The 19,097-nt window shown below is 35.9% G+C and overlaps 1 protein-coding gene across 1 annotated transcript in view; it reads right to left on the bottom strand.

Annotated features, from left to right (window-relative positions):
* ASZ1 (ankyrin repeat, SAM and basic leucine zipper domain containing 1) overlaps positions 1 to 19,097 on the bottom strand; it is a 77,564-nt gene that overhangs the window by 17,453 nt on the left and 41,014 nt on the right. Inside the window, exons 5-8 of the mRNA NM_001171019.1 lie at positions 3,721 to 3,832; positions 2,773 to 2,907; positions 1,146 to 1,270; positions 349 to 424 (exon numbers count right to left, since the gene is read on the bottom strand). Of these exons, the coding sequence (NP_001164490.1) occupies positions 349 to 424; positions 1,146 to 1,270; positions 2,773 to 2,907; positions 3,721 to 3,832 (448 nt within the window). The remainder of the gene's footprint in view (positions 1 to 348; positions 425 to 1,145; positions 1,271 to 2,772; positions 2,908 to 3,720; positions 3,833 to 19,097) is intronic.

Consider the following 19,097-nt stretch of genomic DNA (forward strand, 5'->3'; position numbering starts at 1 on the left):
GAGGAAAATCTGATACTAAAATGTTCTCATTTAAAACCATGCTTCTTCTAGTATCCCATACAAGATAAGCAATTACAAAAACAAACTAAGGGCATAGGTGTATACAGAGGCATTAGGCAGTGAGTAGAAGTTGTTTAATCCAACCAGATTCTAATTATGAAAATAGTAATATATTTTTGAAATGCTTATTATAAGTTTAAAATAGGATATGCTATAAAGTGAATTGGTTCTCATTCATAGATGAGCATGTTTTCAACTAATATTTAATGTTTACTCACCAACAACTAACTAACTAAATATATATATATACATATATATATATCTCACTATAGGTATCTGAAATCTTACCTTTAATAAATCTGTCATGTGTTCAAGTCCAAGACCATGTAAAAATATTTCCAGATCTCCAAATGCTGTATAAGAACTATAGATATTTAGAGCAATGTCAATTTCAGAACAAACTATAAGTGCACAAATACATATATATTTCAGAGAATGACAGTAAAAATGGGTAAGAATTAATCCATGCAGAATATATTTACAAGTTATACATCAGAACTATGTAATTCAAAGGAATAAGCGAAAGGTATCTTGAGTAAAAACATGAGGCTTGGTAATAGTAGAATGGAGTTCATCTTTCCTAAGAATAAAAATATGTGCCAATGTGTATTCTTGTTAATTCTCTGAAAGCTTATTAAATTGCAATAAATAAAGATTAAATAACTTCAAATGGCTTTTGTCCATGTACTGAACAGGGTTCAGAGAAAAGAAACTGTATTTTTAATTTTAGCCTGTAAAATCAGGAAAATGTTAAAAAGAATTAGAAAGCAAGATACAGTACAGTTTGAAAAGTAACCTAAACATCCTGTTAGAGACTTTTAAGAATAAATTTCAATTGCTATTTTACTTAAAGTTTACATTTAAAATCAAAGCTATTATCATTAGTACTAGTACATATAAACAAATAAAAATGTCCTAAAATCTTGGAGAACAAAGCACTTAAGTCCAGACATTTGTGACATTAAAAAATACTTGTAAAAGTTTAAAATATCATATAATTTAAATGTCACATTTACTAAAATAAAAATAAATACAGCTATTATTAACTTATAGGTATTCTGTTGAACTAAAACCTGTTATGTTACCTAAATATGTGATCTTTTTCTTTATCAGAATCTGTTGTCAACAGCTTACAAATAGTCTCTTCTTTAGTTAGCTGTTGAAGCTTTCCTTCCAATGGATTTAAAGTCAAAGAAAGTAAGTTGAAGATCTGAAAAAGTTCACAGGTCATTCAAATTTAGCTAACATTATTATATACTATCACATATAAAAGAAACAACATAGAATTATTTTATAACTAGAAAGGAAATTTTAGGGAAAGATCTGAGAAAAATCTTTATAAAACCAAGTAAATGTTCCTTAGACATGAAATAATCAGGTAAGAAAAAGTACATACATATAACTCAAAATAATAAGATTAAAGGAAGACAGTAACTATTATTTTCAGTAGAAACAAAACTAAAATTTTCATTTTGATCAATACAGAATGATTAAATATACTTTACATTGTTAAGTGGGGAGAAAGCAAGAAGCATGACTGAATGTATGCAAATCCCAACTGCATACCTCACAGACATGCGATGAACCTCCTTAATTTGAGGAGCAACCGGGACAGAACTGGCGCCCCAACTGGGACTAGAACCTGGGGTGCTGGCACCGCAGGTGGAGGATTAGCCTAGTGGGCCACAGCGCCGGCTGGAAGTTTACATACTTTAAAATTCAGAAAATCAGCCGGCGCCGCGGCTCACTAGGCTAATCCTCCGCCTAGCGGCGCCGGCACACCGGGTTCTAGTCCCGGTCGGGGCGCCGGATTCTGTCCCGGTTGCCCCTCTTCCAGGCCAGCCCTCTGCTGTGGCCAGGGAGTGCAGTGGAGGATGGCCCAGGTGCTTGGGCCCTGCACCCCATGGGAGACCAGGAAAAGCACCTGGCTCCTGGCTCCTGCCATCGGATCAGCGCGGTGCGCCGGCCGCAGCGCGCCGACCGCGGCGGCCATTGGAGGGTGAACCAACGGCAAAGGAAGACCTTTCTCTCTGTCTCTCTCTCTCTCACTGTCCACTCTGCCTGTCAAAAAAAAAAAAAAAAAAAAAAAAAAAAAAAAAAAAATTCAGAAAATCAGTGTCATAAACTATGGAACTAAATAACTTAGTTCTACAATTATGCTGCATATGATTCCTGCTAGAAATTGCAGGCCACTGGCTAAAGATTAGTGTGCAAATCAGAAGTTTCTATCAATAAAGTAATTTAATATATAGTAAATATTTATTATTGAACTTAACATCTGAATGGTAGTAGGTCATTTAATCATGTTATCATTTTATCATATACTTTGCCACAAGAATAATGAGGGGTAAAGTGTAAATTAGGATTTAACCATCAAGTTATTTAGTATCTTAATTAAAATTACATGCTTGAATTTTGATAGTTGACTGACTTTCTTAAAACACTAATTTTTTAAAATATAGACTAGTTTGAAATATTTAAATAGTCCATTATATTACAGCCAGAATCAGATTTTATTATCAATTTACCACTATATAAATGCCTCTTATTTAGAAGAAAATTAATATGACAGTAAAATAAATTTCTTACCTACCTGGAGGAAAAATTTAAGGACAAACTATTATTGCATTCTGAATTCTAACAAAATACAGAAGTTACACAAGTGATCATGTGACATCCACAGAAAAATTAGTTTAATATATTGAAAGATACCTCAAGATGTTTATTTCTTTTTGCAATCTCACTTGGCGTCTTTCCATCTTTGGTTTGCAGAGTTTTGTTAGCTCCAAGTTCAAGCAACTTCAAAACTACACTTTTATGTCCCTGACGTGCTGCCCATGTTAAAGCCTTTAAGTGGGAAAGGAAGATTGTTTAAAAAGACTGAGTGTATATGAGACAGGAAAAGTTTTCCACAGTTTTTATGGCACAATAAAAAAGAGAATACAGCTAATTAATGGAATGAAGCAATCTCTTCATTTCACAATATATTGTAAACAAATTTCCAAAGCTGTAATTGCAAAGCAGATTGCAGTACTCGGTGATTTTATCAGAGCAAACAGTTGTTTCATACAGTTAAATTATCTAAGGGAATCAAATTATTTATCTGCCAATCACTGAAGTGTCTTCTACAAAAAAGAATTCTTATATGTTTGCTAGAGCCCATACTTTTTGTATGTACAGCTTTTTTAGTCAGGGGAGAGGATTGAGAGCTAGATAATTTTTTTTTAATTTCAGCTTTTCTATTTTCAGTTTTTCCCACTCAACTGTGATTTTATCCCAGCCTTTCTGTAATTATTTTTTCTAAAAGACTATATAAGCCAATAAGACATTTATTATCAAGTATTATGTGTTATACATACTTGAATGTGCTAGATTTTCATATGACTGGCACTCCAGTAGGTTTGCTTACACCAGCATCACCACAAACATATGATGTGTTTTGTGGTTTTATCATTAATCTTAATGGGTCACCATCATATGTGTAGTCCTTCTTTGACTGAAACATCATTATATAGTATGAGACTGTATTTTTTCACCTTTTTAAAAATGGACACATACCCTTCTGTAATTATTCTTAAAAATTTTTGTAGATTACTGATAATATTAAAATGTTATTGGTATCTTAGAAATAAAAAGTGACATTGCAAAAGTGTTTCTCACAGTATAACCATTCTCATCCTGGATATTAACTTCTGCTCCATGAGCAACAAGCAGAGCAACAACTTGAGGGTGACCATCCCGAGCAGCATACATGATGGGAGTCATAAGTCTCCTAAAGAGGAGGAAAATACTTTTGTTAGTGTTAACACTGATGACTACTCAATTCCACGAATTTAATCATACTCAGTACTGCCAGTATTGCTCAGTATTGCTTTGAAAGCACAGGAAAAAAAATGAAAATTGTTAATAAATCAGGTGGTTTAAAAATCCAATCTCCCAGAAAATAAGTAAATGTAAAAAAGATGACAATTTAAAAGTACTTTATGCTTACACAGCACCCTCTAGTGAAGAAACATTAAAAAAATCACTAACCCACGCTTCTAAATGTAAGTTTCATTAATTGACATGTATATCAAAAAACTAGAGTACCCACACTCTGGGTATATTGACAGATAATACAAGACTCCTAGTGTCACAGGATTTGTTGAAACCAAATGTTTATTACATTTTATTTAACAGATTGCTGAAATGACAATGTGGATTTTAAAACTTTCTCTTATTTCTTCATATGTCATTATGATTCTACTTTAGTTTCAGGCTGAGTATTTTCTAGGGGTGCACAGTGGTTTCTCTCTAGTTATTCATTTCCCCAAATCAGATGATCAACCCTTCTATTCCCAGAACTTAGTCAGCTTCTTGGCCAATAGCAAAGGACAGCAGAAATATCTGATCAGTTCTATTTGGGCTGAATTTAACATCATGACCTTTTTTAAAGGATGTTTGAGATTCTGGGCCTACTCTTCTAAGTTGACCCCAAATTGTGATTTACATAAAACGAACTTTAGAAAAGAGAAAAAAATTAAATAATTGCAGAATGCTAGGTTTTGATCTCACTAAGGAAGTTTATGTTGGCTTTTCAAATTATATACACAATCTACAAACACAATGTTTCTCTATAAGGCTTGTTAACATGAGGTATCTCCTGAATCTGATCATCTCACACCAAGGTCTTTAGCACAAAAAAATTCACACATTTATCTCTTTCCTCTATTTTCTAGTAAGATTTGAATGTTTTATTTGAAGTTATATGCTAAAGTAGTTGCAGAACACTGCCTCTTCTACCTCGAATATCTCCTATTTGGTGGCTTCATTAGACAGACAATCACTACAAGGTGAGAATCAAATTTCCTGAATAATGTAAACAAACATAAAAATACAAACACAAAAAATTTACATCAATTGATAATTCAAATTCTTCACTGCATCCACAATAGTGTCTCTTGTCTACTGTACTTCCTTTCACATCTCCTTTCAATCTTCCCTACTGCAGGAAGCCACAATTAACCATATCACCCAGGACTAAGTGTAGGCATCATTCATGATTCTTTTCTATCACTCCATTTATAAGTCACCAGCTAGTACTACTGGCACTACTTTCATAATATATTCTTATCAGAACACGTCTCATCACCTCATTAGCCATGGCAGTAGTCCAAGATACCATCATCTTTCTCTGACCTGTGTGTTACTGCAATAGCATCATAACTGTTCTCCATTTTTCCACTTTTTATTTTCTTTGAAAATGCCAAGTTCTTCCGCTTTCAGACACTGTCAAGTGTTGTTCCCTCTACTTTTCCCCTGCCTGAACTTCACATTGCTCAATTCTACATCTTGCTTAAATCCATATTAAGATGAAGAAAATTAGCAAACCTCCAGTTAGACTGATCAGAATAAAAAGAGAGGACACAAACGACCAGTATCAGGAATAAGAGAGTTGACATCAGCAGATTTTAAAAGTATAAGGCAGGGATGCATGTTGTGGTGCAGTGGTTTAGGCCACTCGTTAGGATGTCTATATCCCATAGTGGAGTGCCAGTATGTGTCCTGGCTCCTCCACTTCCAATCCAGCTTCCTGCTGAGGTACCTAGGAAGGTAGTGGATGGTGGCCCAACTGCTTGGGTTTCTGCAACCCATGCGGGAAACCTGAATGGATTTCTAGGCTGCTGGCTATGGCCTGGCCCAGCCTTGGTTGTTATGTGTATTTGAGGAGTGAACCAGCAGATGGAAGATCTCTCTCTCAATTTTTCCCCTTATGCCACTCTGCCTTTTAAATAAATAAATAAATAATTTTAAAAATATAAGGAAACATTATAAACAAATTTATGCCAATAAATTTGACAATTTAGATCAAATGGACAAATTTTTCAAAAGAAACAAATTACATGGGCTCATTCAAGAATAAATAAATAACTTAAATAACTCTAGATGTATAAACAAATTGAACTGGTATTTTTAAAAAGATTTATTTATTTGAAAAAGAGTTAAAGAGAGACAGAGGCAGAGAGACAGAGGTCTTTCGTCTGCTGGTTCACTCCCCAGATAGCTGTGACGGCAGGAGCTGCGCCGATTTGAACCCAGGAGCCAGGAGCTTCTTCTGGGTGTCCCAGGTGCATGCAGGGGCCCAAGGACTTGGGCCATCTTTTACTGCTTTCCCAGGCCATTACAGGGAGCCAGATTGGAAGTGGAGAAGCTGGGTCTCAAACAAGCACCCATATGGGATTCTGGCACTGCAGGCAGTGGCTTTACCCACTACACCACAGTGCCGGATCTGAATACAACTTTTAATAAAAACTCACAGCAATGTCAAAATAGACAGGGACCTTCTTAACTTCATAATGGCATTTATGAAAAACAGCTGACATCATACTTAATAAAGAAATAGTGAATACTTTCTGCCCAAGATCAGGAATAAAATAAGGATATCTGCTCTCATCACTTCTATTTAACAATGTGCTTAAAATTCTAGTCAGTGCAATAAAACAAGGGAAAAAAAACCAGAAGAGACAGGTTTCCTGATTTAGAAAAAGCAAAATTGCATACAGCATAATCTATGTAGAACAGTTGACAGAATCTTAAAAAAAGTACTTGAACTAATAAAAAAGCTTACCAAGGTTGCCATATACAAGATCAATAATAAAAATCAAACTGCATTTCTATATACTATCAATGAATAATATGAAATAGAAATAGAAATTGATTTTCAAATAATTTATAATAGTAAATTATAAAAACAGACCTGTATTGCTATTTATTCAAAATAAACCTATCACTTGCATACACACACACACGCACACACACACACAAATTGACAGGTCTGTATATATATGACTTATAGTCATTATCTCACTTATGATTTGGATCCCAAATATGTACCCTATCCCTAGGTATTCAGATCTTAATTACCAGAAGAAATGTGGACACTACTTAAAAGCATGACTCCTGGAATCAAAATATGTGATTTCTAATTTCAGCTCTACTACTTACTAGCTGTGACACTTAGTAAACTACTATAGATGCCTCAACTTCTCCATCTATAAATTAGGGAAGATAACAGTACACAATTCAAGAAGTTGTTAGAAGAATTAATATATGTGAAAAGCTTCACATATAAATGTTATTATTCACTAACTTAAAATGCATTTATTAAGCATTCACATATGTCACATACTATTATTAGTATGTGAGGTACAGCATATACAATATACATGACCAAGTCACTGCCATAATGGAGCTTACATTCAGGTAAAATGCTGTTACTGCTGCTGTTGCTGATTCAACCAGAGAACAAATGTAGAACAAAGATGGTTGAACATGAAGACCATTTACATGAAATGGAAGTTTTATTTCTGTTGTAGTATTAGCCCATATCAATGAACTTTACAAAGATTTGAATAGTTAAGACTGCTAAAATCTTGTTTCCAGATCACAAGATATTTTCAGTTTAAAATATTTTTCTGAACAAATTATTCAGTAATAGTGACAAAATCTCTCAATTCACTTATATATTACTAAGAACTCAAATAATATTAATTTCTACACTGAGTATGACTTCTCTGTTAACAGAATTAGAGTGATCCAAAAAAGCTTACTGAATCTCAGTAAATATTTTGTGCTTATTTATAGATTACTAAAATTATAAAAAAATATTGATGTATTTGCTCTAAGAGGCAAAGTGACAGAGACAGAGAAAGTTCCTATCCTCTGGTTCACTCCCCAGTTGGGGAAGCCAGGAGCCAAGAATTCAATTTGGGCCTCCCATATGGGTGTCAGGCAACTTGAGTCATCACCTATTGCCCCCCACAGAGCACATCAGCAGGAAGCTGAAACAGGGAGCAGAGTCAGGATTTGAACCCAACCACTCTGATATGGGATACAGTTAATGGCAAGTATCATTTTAATGACTTGCTAAATGCCTATCTTAATTAGTTTTATTTTGTCATCTACATAGAATAACAGGTATTTGATTTATAACTAAGTAAAAACTAAAGTGCTTGTTAAATATTTTCAAGTAGTTACTGCTACTAGAATATTATTAAAATAAATTAAGTACAATAACATACAATATTTTGTTCTTTTGTATCCAAAGGCTACAATTATGTGTATTTCTTATGGAATATTGCAAACATGATTTATAATTATTTTTTAACTTCCCAAACTCATAAGTCAGAACTGTACAAATTTATTCAAAATGACATAGGGCGAGTACTGTGGCTCACTTGGTTAATCTTCCACCTGCAGTGCCGGCATCCCATATGGGTGCCGGGTTCTAGTCCTGGTTGCTCCTCTTCCAGCCCAGTCCTCTGTTGTGGCCTGGGAGGACAGTGGTGGATGGCCCAAGTGCTTGGGCCCCTGCACCCGCATGGAAGACCAGGAGGAAGCACCTGGCTCCTGGCTCTGGATCAGCGCAGCTCCATCCACAGTGGCCATTTAGGGGGTGAACAACGGAGGGAAGACCTTTCTCTCTGTCTCTTTCTCTCACTGTCTACAACTCTACCTGTCAAATAAATTTTTAAAAATGACATAACATTAATAATATGCAGACATATAATCCTGTAAAAACCTACATCATCAATATTTTATAATCTCAACACTGAGTATTAATTCAAAGAATTAAAAACCTGTTGTACTGTGCTAGGTATCTCAGTAATCACTTATAAAAAGCTTATAAAATATATATAACTTGTCATTTTACAGATAAGAAAACAGATTGAGGAGTAAGAGTTTTCTTGTTAAAGGATAAACATTTGATATATGACAGAGATATTATTTTGGCTGAGTGTTTAACTTCCAATAGTCTCCCCCCAAATTTTACTTTTCTAAACTATTCTGATATAATGAAATATAGAGTTCTCTAAATTTTTGTGTATTTAATCATGAAAGATGGGGTAGATTCCAGAGGCTAATTCCATAATATGACAGAACTAGGGACCCAAATGAAAAACAGGGCTGCAATACAATCTCAAGGAATTGGCACTCTGGCAGAATTATCAGAGGTGTCATGAAAACTGTGAATGTTTTTCATTTGCTTGAATATTATTTATTAAAATGGAAGTTTTCTGAATATGTACTGAAATTTTTCTGATATTAAACTAAAAATTGAAATTCTTCTAGACATCAATTTCTCTTGGAATTGCAGCAACTTACAGGGAAATAATTTGCTATTATAAATTTACATGGATATTAATGGTTATACTGCAAATGCTTCTTTTTTCCTAACAAATATACTAAAATAGGATGACAGCACTTCAGAGAGTCCATGGAAAAATGGAATTAAAGGATAAATTTTGTTGTAATTTTTTGAAATACATGCATTTTTTTTCATAGTATTAACTTTCCAGAAGCTTTTTGAAAACCATTATATGGCTTACTTCCTAAAAAGCTTCAAATTACTACTGTAAAATGTTACAAAAGTATTGCAATGGTTTCTAACTTCTAAGAAAAGTTATTATTTGCTGAATGTAAGAGCAAACCTCTGTAACAGTGTCTAGATTATCTAAATGATGCACTGCTTAGCTTCTAAACAACTATTATGCTATGTTCCATAAGACTGCAGGACAATTTTGAAACAGGCCTTTCAATGGTTCTACATTCATAAGAAATTGTAAAATCTGTAGTTTCTTGCCAGTTACAGTTTAATGAAATGGCAGTCATATTACCTCCTCAATGAGGTTACAAACGCTTAAATTAACAGATCTACTCAAGTGACATGTTTGCTATGTGTGCTATTGACATTTTTTTTTTTTTTTGACAGGCAGAGTGGACAGTGAGAGAGAGAGAAAGAGGGAAAGGTCTTCCTTTTCCGTTGGTTCACCCCCCACTGGCCACTGCGGCTGGCGCACCACGCTGATCTGAAGCCAGGAGCCAGGTGCTTCTCCTGGCCTCCCGTGTGGGTACAGGGCCCAAGCACTTGGGCCATCCTCCACTGCACTCCAGGGCCACAGCAGAGAGCTGGACTGGAAGAGGAGCAACGGGGACAGAATCTGGCACTCCAACCGGGACTAGAACCCAGTGTGCCGGCACTGAAGGCGGAGGATTAGCCTAGTGAGCCGTGGCGCCGGCCCAACATTGGTTTTCAATATTAATTTTCTTGGTCTTTATTTCTTACGATTTAAAGAATTCTTTCCTCTCTTCAAACCACTGCAATTTGGTTTTGCTTGCTCCTTCTCCACAATTATTTTTTAATAATTTACTTTCTAAAACATAACATTTCTGGGGGCCGGTGCTGTGGCACAGCGGGTTAATACCCTGGCCTGAAGCGCCAGCCATCCCATATGGGCACTGGTTCTAGTCCCGACTGCTCCTCTTCTGATCCAGCTCTCTGCTATGGCCTGGGAAAGCAGCAGAAGATGGCCCAAGTTCTTGGACCGCTACACCCACCTGGGAGACCCAGAATAAGCTCCTGGCTCCTGGTTTCAGATCGGCGCAGCTCAGGCTGTTGCAGCCAATTGGGGAGTGAACCATCAGATGGAAGACCTCTCTTTCTCTCTCTCCTCTCTGTGTAACTCTGACTTTCAAATAAATAAATAAATCTTTAAAAAATTACATTGCTTTAGCAACTATATATAGTTACAGAATATAGCACAGCATTTAAAACTTTTATATAATGTGTATTGATTAAACCAGGGTAACTGACATCTCTCCCTCTTTGCCACTACCTTACAATTGGAGCTACTATAAACATAAAGGTATAGGTAATTCACTTGCTGATTTCATTTCCTTTGGGTATATTTCTAGGAGTGGGATGGCTGGGTCTCATTATGACTTTGATTTTCATTTCTGTGATGGCTAGGTGTATTTTTTCATATATTTGTTGACCACTTGTATTTCCTCTTTTGAAAAATTCTTTTTCATGTCCTTTGCTTTTCTCAACTACATTAATTTTTTGTTGAGTTTTTTAGGACCCTATATATCTTGGACAGTAATCTTTCATCAGATAAATAGTTTGTAAATATTTTCTGCCATTCTTGTCAGTTTTCTCTTCATTCTGCTGTTTCCTTTGCTATGCAGACACCTCTTAGTTTGACATAATCCCATTTGTCAAGTTTTGCTCTTATCTGCTATTTTAAAAATTATTATTACCATAAAGAGAACAGGTTTCATGTACTTCATATAGTTCTGAGATAACCATATTTCCCTCCATCCCTCCCTCCTTTTTACCTTTAATTTTTATAACATAATTTTCAATTCACTTTATAATCACAGGATTAATGTACCACCAACCATAATGTTCAACCACTAAAAAGTAAAAAGGCCACTTTTCAGTTCACTTTATAATCACAGGATTAATGTACCACCAACCATAATGTTCAACCACTAAAAAGTAAAAAGGCCACTGTTCCACAGGAGTATAGACAAGGCTATAAATAATGACCAAATCATAAAATGGCAGTTTGATTCTTATATATTTTTTGTATTCTATATTAACCACCACACATCAGAGAAAACATGTATTTGTCTTTTGGGGACTGGTTTACTTTACTAATCATAATGGTCTCCAGTTGCATTTTTGTTGCAAAAGACATGATTTCATTCTTTTTATATGGCTGAGTAATATTCAATTGAGTATATATATCATATTTTCTTTATCGTAAGTCATCAATTGATGAATATCAATGTTGATTTCATGAATTAGTTACTGTGACTTGAGCTGATATAAACATGAGGGTACAAATAATTCTTTCATATACTGCTTGTGTTTTTATTTTGCTTTTGCCTACACCAATGTCTTGAAGTGTTTCCCTGATGTTTTTCTTCTAGCAATTTTGTAACTTTGGACCTTACATTTAGGTCTTTGATCCATCTTGATTTTTGCGTATAATGAGATGGGAATCTAATTTCATTTCCTTACATCTGAATATACAGTTTGCCAACACCATATATTGAAGAGATAACCCTTTCACCACTGTGTGTCCTAGGCACAGCTGGCTGTATGTATGTAACTTCTGTTTTTTTTTTTTTATTCTGTTCTATTGATCTATGTGTTGGATTTTATGCATGTACCATGTTTTAATTATCACAGTTTTAAAGTATTCTGAACTCAGATACTGTGCTGCCTCCAACTACATTTCTTTTGTTCCAAATCACTTTGGGCTATTCTGTGTCTTCTGTTATTCCATGAGTTTTAGGGTTCTTTATTATAAAAAACGTCATGGCATTTTGATAGGGATTGCATTGAAATCTGTCGAATGTTTTGGGCAGTATAAACATTTTAACCATATTAGTTTTTTCAATCCATGGACATGGAATATCTTCCCATTTGTGTGTGTGTATGTATGTGTGTGTGTGTCTTTTATTATTTCTTTCATTGATTTCATTCTTGTCATTGTAGAGATCATGGTTAACATTATTCCTAAATATCTTATTTTTTTAGATACTGTGAATGAAACTGCTTTCTTGATTTCCCTTTCAGCAAGATTTTTATGATATTAAAATGTTACCATTACTTGTATGTTGATTTTGTGTCCTAAAACTTACTGAAGTGGTTTATCAAGCTCTAATAGCTTTCTGTTGCAATGTTTAGATTTTTCTGTGTACAAACTCATGTTATCTCCTACTGTGGATATTCTGATCTCCTTTCCAATTCGAATGCCTTTTCTTTCTCTTCTCTAATTGCTCCTACATAGACTCCCACTACTATACTGAATAAGAATGATGGAAATGAACATCCTCGTCTTATACTGTATCAGAGGAAATTTTTCCTCATTTAGTGTACTTGCTACTGTTTTGTCATATAGCATTTATTATGTTTCTCTTATACCTAGTTTGTTCAGAGTTTTTATCATTCAGGAATGTTGAATCTTATCAAATGCTTTTGTTGTACCTATTGAGATAATCAAATAGTTTTTGCTCTTCATTCTGTTGATGTGAATCACTGCATTTATTGATTTTTAAATTCTGAATCATCCTTGCATCCATGGATACATCCCACTTAATCATGGTGTATGACCTTTTTGATGTACTGTTAAATTGGGCTTGGTAATATTTTGTTTAAAATTTCTGCATCTATATCCATCAAGAATTTAAAAAAAAAAAAACAAAGATTTATTTTATTTATCTGAAAGACAGAGTCACAGGAAGAGGTAGAGACAGAGAGAGAGAGGTCTTCCATTCGCTGGTTCACTCCCCAGATGGCTGCAATGGCTCAGCTGTGCCGATCTGAAGCCAGGAGCTAGGTGTTTCTTCCTGGTCTACCATGTAGGTGCAGGGACCCAAGAACTTGGGCAATCTTCCACTGCTTTCCCAGGCCACAGCAGAGAGCTGGATGGGAAGAGGAGCAGCCGGGACTAGAACTGGTGCCTATATGGGATGCTGGTGCTTCAGGCCAGGGCTTTAACCTGCTGTGTCACAGTGCTGGCCCCAAGGATGTTTGTCTATAGTGTTTTTTCATTTGTTCTGTTCTTGTTTGGTTTTGGCATCAGAGTAACGCTGGTTTCTTATGAAGAGTTTGACAGAGATCCATATTCTTTGATTTTCTGTAGTAGTTTGAGAAGTATTGGAGTTATTTATTATTAAAGTATTTTATAGAATTTAGTTGCAAATTCCTCAGTTTCTGGACTTTTGGTGGAAGATTCTGTGTTACTGCTTCAATTTTGTTACTGGTTGTTCTGCTAAGATTTTCTTTCTTCTTAATTTTGGTAAATTGTATGTGTCCAGGAATTTACCCATTTCTGAATGTTTTCTAATTTTTTGGCAAATAGCTGTTCATAGTTTCTGATGCTTTTTCTTTGGTTATCACTTGTAATGTCACCCTTTTGCTTTCAAGGTTTATGCATTTTTTTCTTTTTCTTTGTTGGGCTGGCTACAGGTCCATCTGTTTTGTTCATCCCTTAAAAACAACAACAACAACAAAAACTCATCTCTTTAAAATTTAAGCTTAAATTTCATTTATTTCTGCTCTGATCCTTATTATTTCCTGCATCCTTTTATTTTGGGGTTTGAATTTCTCATTCATATAAGTCATCATTTTTCTCACTTCTTTAAATTGTTTGTCTATTCTCTGTCATCTCAGTGATTCCTTAGAGTTATTCTTTTGACATTTTTCCTGGAATTTCACAGATCTCCTTCAATTCAGGGTTTATTTCCAAAGTATTGCATTCCTTTTGAGGTGTCATGCTTCTTCATGTTGCCTGTGTCTCTATGTTGATGTCTGCACATCTGGTTTAACACCTGCTTCTTCCTGATGGACTAGGTTTCATTGGAAAATACTTCATTTAGATGTGATGTGCAGTGTCAGCTGGGTAGTTGTTGGATTTGGGTTTAGGTGAGGCCAGAATCATCCTCCAAGTGATCTAGTCACCTATAACCAATGTTGTCAGTGTTTATGAGTGCTGCAATTGTCTAGTCTGTGGAAGTTCCTGGAGGCAGTGGTGTGACTCTGCAGTGCACATAGGCTTCCAAAGATTTGTGTTCCCAAATCCCACAGTGTTGAGTATCATTTCTACTGGGATTTGTGATGGTAGGAGTCACCCACCTGATGCTATGGACATAGAGGGGGCTGTCTCCAGGCTTGGTTAACATCAACAACCAGTCACAGAACTACAGGACACAGAAGGCACAGTCTCCAGATCCCACTGTATATGCAAAGATGACACTGGGAATGATGCCCTGGCTACCCAGAGCCCTGAGTCACGAGAGGGACTTCACCAGGTACCACAGGAGCATGTGTAAGGCTGCTGCCAGCTCTAAGCCCCAAGAAGCAGAGATAGTGCAAAACAAACAAGCATGACTCCAGGGCCCTTCTATCACTGGTTCCATGGAATTTCTGGTGTTGATGGGATGAACTAGTAACCATTAAGACTGAATTGATTCTAGCAGTGGCTGTGCTGTAGAAGCTTGGGTCTGAGTCTTGGGGAGGCAAAGGAGGACAGAACAACATGGATTCTTTTCTTGGAGCAAAGCAGTTGCTTAGGCAGCAGTTAGTTTTCCAGACTACACTGAAAGCCTACGAAGATCATGGAAATCCCCTGTAGTCAGCTAGGGCTGCTGGTCTGCATGATGATGGAGGTCAATGAGCTTTCCCACTTACCACTTCTGGGTAAACTGGAGTCATCTGTCCTGCTCAGAAGGTGGGGTAAGGTTTTCCATGGGTTTTGTTCCTCTGTGCTGGCTTTCCCAGCCTGTGCTATTTAGGCTTCTTGTAACTTCTTCACTGATGCTTCCCCTCAACCTCCTGAAAATAGTCGTTTCTTGTTCTGGTTCTTCTCTGTGGCACACATGAGTTCAGGGCTCTTCTACTGACCCATCTTGAAGCTCAATCTCTGCTTGGTGCTTCTAACATCCAACAGGTTTAGCAAAGGCCAACAGCTACCTGGATTCCTCTTTCTTTTTCTAGCACTTAGACATATATTCTATCCTCCATGCTCTTCCCCTCTCACTACATAAAAATCATGCCTGAATGATCTCACCTAGTCTCCTGACTTTGTTACCATATTGATGGCTGCAAAGTCTGTTATCACTAGCTCAGGTTTTGCTCCTGAGCTACAAATCATACCTATCATTTCTAACTGGGTGTTCTAACAGAACTCAAGATGAAAACACATCCATATCTGAAGTTATCAGCTTCCTATAATACATATTTGTTATTACCTATCTTGCTAAACAGCATCACCATCCATGCATTATCTGACCCAGAAACCTGAATTCATCTATAACTCCAGGTTGTGCCTTCAAGTCTAATAAATCAGCACTCCACTGCTGCTGCAATTATATTACATCTTAATTATTAGATTAATGGACTCCAGCTCATTAATTACAAATTTTCTTTCCTCTGGAAGTCCTATATTCATACACACTCTGATTGTTATGCCTTTTAATTCTCTTCAACAGGCTTCTTCCTAATCTACTTCTAGGAATTCATCTTAGAAGCCAACATGTTCCTAAATCTTTAGATGCCTTACCCAACCTGAGTTAGAGATTCCCCCTCTCTCTATGTCTTCACAGCATTCTGTTTACTTTATCAGTTCACCTATCATGCCAAAATGTATTTACTTATTTCCTTCATTAGACTGTATGTTCCTTGAGGACAATGACCCTGATCTTTCCATCCACCTCTTATTGCCCACAGTAACTACTGTAATGATTTATGACTTGTGATATGCTTATGTTTAAAATAGGTAGGTCATTCTCTTTACTTATTACATATCCCATGTTTATAGATTGTAATAGGGCATTTCCTTCCTTACTCATTTTACATATATTAGATCTTCCTACTGATAGACACATGTTGAAGTTCCCTGCTATAGTTGTATTTTCATCAATTTCTTGTTTTTAAGTTTAATAGACTTTGATTAATGGATTTAGCAACCATGCGGTCTTATGTGTATACATTTGGTTATCTTTTGTTTTTAAGCCAGTTTCTTTTAGTTGATAAATTCACTCCTTTCACATTTAGTATCCTGTAATACTTAACTATACTCCTTTTCTGTTTTCTTGTTTGCTATTCAGTACATTTTTCCTTTGGATATCTGATAAATCTACTTTTCCATTTTTTTTAAAAGAATTCTATTGAACATTATTTTACTTCACAGTTTCATAGTAAAATATAAGACTCTATTAGATATAAGATCTATTTCCTCTAAACAGATTTTGCTTTATTTCTTTTACCACCATACTCTAATTCTCCCCTACTTCTATTCATAATAGGATAAGACCTTTCTAAGCATTTTTAAAATTTATTATTATTTGAGAGGGGGTTGGGGAAGGGAGAGAAAGCAAGAGCATTCCATCTACTGGTTCACTTTCCAAATACCTGCAATAGCCAGATTTGGGCCAGGATGAAGCCTGGTACCAAAAACACAATCCAAGAGTAATAATATTTGAGTAACTCTTATTTCACTCTCTCTTCTTAGGTGACCCCAACTCCTACAAAAACTATAGCCCTTGGATTTTGTTGGCATAGTTTAGTACTCACCAGAATTTTATTAGTTTGTCTTGTCTGTTTCTAGAATCCTTCGCACACATATTTCACATTCCTAGACAGTCTAATACTATCCATTAAACATACATGTATCAAGGTTCATTACTTTTCACTGTTTTCTATCCTTCCTCTTCATATGGTCTCCATTCTGATTAATTTTAGTTTGGTTATTTGCTCAAGTATTTTCCTTAGATAAGGTATTTGGAAAATGTTTTGAGTTCTTGCATATCCTTGAATATCTTTCCTTCACCCTGACAAGCAAAGGATAGCCTGAGAATCAGATTTTTTATATTGGGAGCCTCTGTCTCAGTCTACAGCTATAATTTCATCTTTTTCAAGTTTTAATAGTTTCAGGTAAGAAGTCTGATGCTAATCATTTTTTTTAAAAAGATACTGGCATATAATTATATATATTGATGAGGTTCAATGGGACTCTGGTGTTTACATTATGAAATTATTAAATCAAGCTAATTAACAAATCTGTCACATCCCATAGTTATCATTTTTTGTGACGAAAATTTAAAATTATTCCTTCACTAATTTTCAGACATTTCATGTGCTATTATTTATTATAGCACCATTTTTTTTTGACAGGCAGAGTGGACAGTGAGAGAGAGAGACAGAGAGAAAAGGTCTTCCTTTTGCCGTTGGTTCACCCTCCAATGGCCGCTGCGGCCCGCGTGCTGCGGCCAGCGCACGGCGCTGATCCGACGGCAGAAGCCAGGTACTTATCCTGGTCTCCCATGGGGTGCAGGGCCCAAATACATGGGCCAACCTCCACTGCACTCCCTGGCCACAGCAGAGAGCTGGCCTGGAAGAGGGGCAATTGGGACAGAATCCGGCGCCCCGGTTGGGACTAGAACCTGGTGTGCTGACGCCGCAAGGCGGAGGATTAGCCTAGTGAGCCGCAGTGCCGGCCTATAGCACCATTTTGGACAACAGAACACTGAAGTCTATTCTTCCTAACTGATTTTTTACCCCTTGATCAGTATTTACAAACCCTGTCCTCATACTCTTCTTTTGTTCTCCTTTTTTTAAAAAAAAAAAAAAAAACAACAACTCTGTTTGGAGGTTTAATGCAAATTTCCTTTGTCCTTAGAACTTATATATTTTAACAAAAATATATGCCTAGGTGTGTTTTTTCTGTATCATCAGTTCAAACCAGAACTCAGGAATTTTTTTCAATATGCAGTTTGTTCTTCAATATAGTCTTCACATCATTTTTCGGTTCAGGAACTACTTTATCTTCCATATGTTCCTTTTTCTTCCTTTCATTAATTTTGGATTCAAATATCAAACCTTTTAAGTTCCAAGGAATCCTATTCATGTTGCATTTAGATTTCCTTTTGAAATTTTAATTTTTACTCTGGCTTGTAACTCTCAACTTCTGCAATTTTATTGCAGAAGGTAAATATTTTAATTGTCAATCCTTTCTCTAGATGCAGGGAAGTTTCTTATTCTCTGCTGCCTCTTTAGGGCTCATGTCTGGCTGTTAGAATATTTTTAATGGAAGAAATCCTTACAAATTTTGGAAAATCAAAGAAGTTTCATATACAACAAGTCTCTAGTTTAAAAGAAGACTTTAGACTCTGTCCAGAAGTATCTAATGAATTTTCTCTGCTTTCCTTCCTGAACTCTTCCAAAGTCAAGGAGAGATGACAGCTCACTTGTTCAGCTCCAAGTCTTTAGAAATCTGGACACCCATGCACAATTAGCTTCTCCAGGGTCTAGGATCTCCTAATTTCAATGTTTTTAAGAGCAGCTTCCTTCCATCTGGGCTCAGCTCTGTGCTCTCCAAAGGACTTCCCACCAATGGGGAAAGGAGATTTTTTTGCAGGGATGTGAATAAGAGCTTGAGAACTCATCAGTGTCTAGAGGCCAGAAGGTCTTAGCAGCCTGAAGCTAAGGAAAGGCAAGTAGTTTGGAGTTGAAATTAAAAAAAAAAGCAGAGAGAATGAAGCCCTGGTAGATAATTTTCCAGACCTTTGTGTGCCATTACAAAGGTCTTTGCAACCCAATTTATATGAGTCCACATTTTTATCTATTATTTTTTATTTATGTAGCTTCATATTTTTAATGTTTAAGTACATTAAGACCTGAAATTATCTGAGTGTGAGGTAGG

Source organism: Oryctolagus cuniculus, chromosome 3 (assembly GCF_964237555.1).
Source record: "Oryctolagus cuniculus chromosome 3, mOryCun1.1, whole genome shotgun sequence".
NCBI classification, from domain to species: domain Eukaryota; kingdom Metazoa; phylum Chordata; class Mammalia; order Lagomorpha; family Leporidae; genus Oryctolagus; species Oryctolagus cuniculus.